Source organism: Vespa crabro, chromosome 10 (genome assembly GCF_910589235.1).
Source record: "Vespa crabro chromosome 10, iyVesCrab1.2, whole genome shotgun sequence".
In the NCBI taxonomy this organism is placed as follows: Eukaryota; Metazoa; Arthropoda; class Insecta; order Hymenoptera; family Vespidae; genus Vespa; species Vespa crabro.
In genome coordinates, this window is record NC_060964.1 from 6,850,069 (window position 1) to 6,855,068 (window position 5,000).

Below are 5,000 nucleotides of genomic sequence, written 5' to 3' on the forward strand. Positions count from 1 at the left end.
GCAACGTAAAAGTATCAACTTTTCGACGTAGTAAGAAGATACACACACACAAACACACGTATTCACATACATACATACATACGAGCTTACAGTGACGACGATACATTTTCGATAAAAGCATATATACTATCTTTGAATTTTTCTTTTTTTTTTTTTTTTGTTTTTTTTTGTTTTTGTTTTTTTTTTTTTTCGAGAATACGCAAAGGAAAATTCCTCGATCGAATTTAGACGGCGAACAACGAAACCGACTGCTACGTAAATGTAACACGAGCTTGAATTACTAGCGTTGTAATTTGATTGAAGAATTTTCATTTGGTGGGAGATTAGGGGATGGGATGGGATGGGATGAGGTGAGGGGATAGGGTGAGAAATTCTATTTGCTTGTCGTTTCGTTTCTATCAAGGAATCGCCTCAAGCGTTGGATGTAATCTCGTGAAAATATTATTAACATGTACGTGCACTTTTACACGCGTACGCTAATGTGTTTCTAATTTATTACGAGAGAAAGGGTATGAGAGAGAGAGAGAGAGAGAGAGAGAGAGAGAAGAAGAGAATTAACTAATTGTTTTATTTTGATAATACAAAGAAATTAAGAAAGAAAATATATATATATATATATATATATATATATATATATATATATACACAAAAAAAAAGGAAGGATAAATTTTATGACTTTGACATTGCCTGTATAAAAATTTTTTTGGATAAAAGAGATTCATGCTAACTTCGTAATCGTTCCATTTCGTTAAAATATTTTCCTCTAACGATCGTGTCGCAGTGACACACGCAGATATCGAGGTAATAAATTCTTCGGGTCGTTATCGGCATTTGCAAAAAGAAGGAAAAAAAAAAGAAAAAAAAAAAAAGAATATTATATCAGTCGAGGTCAAGACATTTTTTTCTCCCCCTTTTTTTTCCTTTTATTTTTTTCTTCTTCTTCTTCTTCTTTTTTCTTTTTTATCAGCTAACTTCTCGGTAACGTCGTAAATCGAATCGTAGAAAATAAGTGGAATGAAAAAGAAATGAACAAAAGAAAAAGAGAAAAGAAAAGAAATCGAGATAAGAAAGGAAATTATTGTCGAAAAATAAGCTTTCGAACTCTCGTTTGTAAAAGAAAAAAAAAAAGAAAAAAAAAAAAAGAAAAAAAAGACAAGAAAGAGAGGAAGAAAAGAGAATAAGGAACTTTGAAAAAGATGAATTGAAGATGAGAATATGAGAAGATGAAAGAGGAAAAGAAAGAGTGAGAGAGAGAGAGAGAGAGAGAGAAAGAGAGAAATTCAAATCTAAGGGTAGAATATTTCGCGTTAAGGGTGAATGTTGTTCAAGGAAAAGCTCGATAGCTTTTCTCGATCTATTTTAGGATTTAGAAAGATGTAGGCACGTGTTCGGACCAGCAGGAAACTGTTTTTTTTTTTTTTTTTTTTTTTCTTTTACAAGGGGAGACAGAAAGAGAACAAGAGAGAGAGGGGGGGAGGGAGGGAGGGGCCCCCATCTTCAAATTTTCTTCCCCTTCTAACATCTTCCATTTCCTCTTCCTCTTCTCCCTCTTCTTTTCGTTTCTGTCTGTATTCGCAAGCTCCGATCTTTCCCTCTTATTTTTTTTTTTCTTATCACTATTTCTCTCTCTCTCTCTCTCTCTTCTTCTTCTTCTTCTTCTATCTCGTTCAACGACATACTCGAGGGACTCGTTTTGCTTGAAGTTAATCTTCTTTAAGGCTACGAGCACCTATACTTTGACACGTTCCTTCTGTATTCTATCCCTTATTGAAGATCCCCCTTCCCCACATAGTAATCGATATGTAACAAATTTATGATACGTCAGGATATTTTTTCACGACGTATTTAAACTAATTTATTAATTTTTTTTCTTTTCTTTTCTTTTCTTTTCTTTTCTTTTCTTTTCTTTTCTTTTATACTTATTTTACATCGACAATCGATCCGTCAAATTTCTGTTCATTCGTGAAAAATTATATGAACGACGGATTTGAAATGATTTTATTTGTTACATTGTTAACAAGTGGCACGTTCGAAAAATTTTATATCGATTGAATGATATGACAGTTTTATAAAAGGAAAATTGTTTTTTTTCTTCCCTTTTTTTTTTTTGGTTTTTTAATTACAGCAACAGCTGGATCCGTTTATACGTCGGAAATAGAAAATAATAATTTTTTGAAAATTGTATTAATCGCATCGACGGCAGATTTGTCAAATTTCCTTTATTATTCGAGAAAAATAATCTCGTGGAGATATATATATATATATTTATATGATTTAAATTAATAACACAAATGATAAATTTTAATTAAAATTATCTGAAGGGTGAGCTAGTTTAAATAAATCATTCTCTCGACATTCCACTAATTAATTTTATCATTTACATCAAAACTCAAAAAAGAAAAAAAATATCTTAAATCAAAAGAACAATTTCGTACCATTTTATTATGATTCCTTATATTTCATTAAATTTCACTGATTTATTTACGGAAAAAAAAAGAAAAAAAAAAAAAAAGAAATTTACTTATATTATAATCGTTCGCAATGTGCAGTATGAAAAAAAAGAAAAAAAGAGAGAGATCTATGAATAATAAAAATCAAAAGAAGGTCTCTCTGAACAATCGATAATATTTCGATCATATTTTTCGCGTGATTTGTTAAATATTTTTGTTTTTTCTTTTATTTTCATTTTTTTTCCTTTTTTTTTTCTTTCTTTCTTTTTTTTTTTTTTTTTTTAAAGGGGGGAAGAGAAAGTGGCTACGTGAATTATCAGTCAATCAATTTTCTTTCTTTTTTTGTTTTTGTTTTTTTCTTTTTTTTTTTTTTTTTTTTTTTTTGGTGATATAAAAATTGATCGTATGAAATGATATGAAAAGAAGGTATGTATATCATCTTTTTTTTTTCATGTCTGTTATCTCGATTTTTCCATGAAATATTTTATTTAATAAGAAAAATAATAGGAAAAATAAATGTTAAATAGATAAACGTCTAAACGGATATTGGATAAAGTAATCGACATTCACATAAATATATATTATTGTAAACGTGTGTGCATAGAATAATTTATTGCAGGTCTTGTTGGATGCATGTTAAATAATGGATTCTCTTATTTCCTGCTTTTAGGAGAACATCGTGGAGGCGGTACAACCGGAAACGCCGATAGCATGGACGATCCTTCCTCTAGAGAAGAAATGTCCGAAATGTACGTTATCATATTTATCATATTAATGAATGAAACTAAAGCTGACAATGTATTATAACTTTTTCCTTTTTCCTTTAAGATTTTTTTTTATTTCTTTTATTTATTTATTTATTTATTTATTTATTTATTTTTATTTTTTTGTAATCAGCAACGATCCCTCTAAATCGTGATAAAACTTTTCTTTTTTTTCTTTTTTTTTTCTTTTTCTTTTTGTTACGATCGACTACGAATATAACAATTTTTTTTTATTTAATTCGTCATTAAAAACAAAAAAAAAAAGAGAAAAAAAAGAAAGGAAGAAAGATAAATAGTCTCATATAAAATTAATCTCTACTCGATGACTTACGATTATATATAGGGTGCAGCAAAATATTTCCAGTAAGCCAAAGACATCAAACATAAACAGGTCTGAGAGTTACAAGGAACGGATACATCATAAGGTGAGGAGACGGATTAAAGTCAAATTCGTTATCGATCGACATTTAGTTTTGTAAGATATACTCTCAGTAATTACTTAATTCCTTATATTATTGCAGCGACAGTTGCGAGAAAAACGAAAAACCAGTGATCCGAATCTCTCCAAAACAAAGTACGTTGTTTATTTATTTATTTATTTATTTTTTTTTTTTTTTTTTTTTTTTTTTTTTTTTTTTTATAGTTACATAACGTTTGTTTCTTAATAAAAGAACGTCTAATTTATTTGATCAAGTATCCAATTAAAAAGAATAGTTGATAATGGAGTTCAAGAAACGTACAGCTTTAATTGAAAAAAAAAAAAAAAAAAAAAAAAAGAATAAGAAAAAAAAATTGTTCCACACATCAATCGTCTGGTATTATAATTGAGAAAAACGGGACACGTTTTAGTGACTCCGATCCTTCCGGAACATTTCCTGGAAATTCGGCCGGTAGCTCGTCTAATAGCAGTTTATCGACGAGAAGTTTGGACAGTCCAAGTACGAGCTTGGAACAAGTGCATCCAGCGACCTCGTCGGCCAATGCATCGACCTCGTGGGACAGTGACGTCGATGTCGAGCCAGATCCATCCGATTGGAGTCAAGGTGTCACCGAAGAAGTACTAGCGCGTCTTAGTAATTCCGAGAAAAAGAGGCAAGAAGTTATCAATGGTACGTAGATTGATGATCCCATGCTCGAGAATTAGTTTTCAATTTTATATATCCGAAAAAAAAAAAAGAAAAGAAAGAGAAAAAAAACGAAAACAAACGTAGAACGTAATTGTTCATCTACGATATGATTTCTTTTGTTAACGACAGAACTGTTTCATACGGAACGATCTCACGTACGTGCTTTGAAGGTACTGTCCCATGTCTTCCACAAACCATTACTAGAATCGCAAGTACTGCCATTGGATCAGATCCAATTGCTCTTCTCGAATCTGGACGAAATGGTAGCGATACATTCGCGTTTCAACCAGGCAATGAAAAGGAAGAAGAAGGAAAATCCTTGCGTGGGCGATATCGGTGAACTTTTGTTGGAGATGTTCGATGGTGAAGCCGGTGAAACGTTTGAACGTGCCGCCTCGACTTATTGTGCGAAACAGCAAGTTGCTTTGGACGCATTGAGAGATCGTCGTAGGAAAGATCTCAAATTAAATTCGTTCCTGAACGAAATCGAAGCCAATCCTCTTTGTAGGAGATTACAATTGAAGGACCACATACTTACCGGTATGTTGAGACTGACCAAGTATCCTTTGCTCTTCGAGAATCTTGCAAAATATACGCCGGAAAAGAATGAGAAGGAAAAGGCATCGGTGTTTCGTAGTCTCGAACGTAGCAAAGAGATC

At 31.5% G+C, this 5,000-nt stretch overlaps 1 protein-coding gene across 6 annotated transcripts in view; it reads left to right on the top strand.

The window, feature by feature from the left end:
- LOC124427617 overlaps positions 1-5,000 on the top strand; it is a 74,506-nt gene that overhangs the window by 44,929 nt on the left and 24,577 nt on the right. For all 6 annotated transcript variants that reach the window (XM_046970755.1, XM_046970757.1, XM_046970760.1 and 3 more), the window contains 5 exons: positions 3,121-3,199; positions 3,558-3,639; positions 3,736-3,788; positions 4,064-4,323; positions 4,471-5,000. The exon at positions 4,471-5,000 is cut by the window's right edge and continues 1,012 nt beyond it. In XM_046970755.1, coding sequence (XP_046826711.1) covers positions 3,121-3,199; positions 3,558-3,639; positions 3,736-3,788; positions 4,064-4,323; positions 4,471-5,000 — 1,004 coding nt within the window. The remainder of the gene's footprint in view (positions 1-3,120; positions 3,200-3,557; positions 3,640-3,735; positions 3,789-4,063; positions 4,324-4,470) is intronic.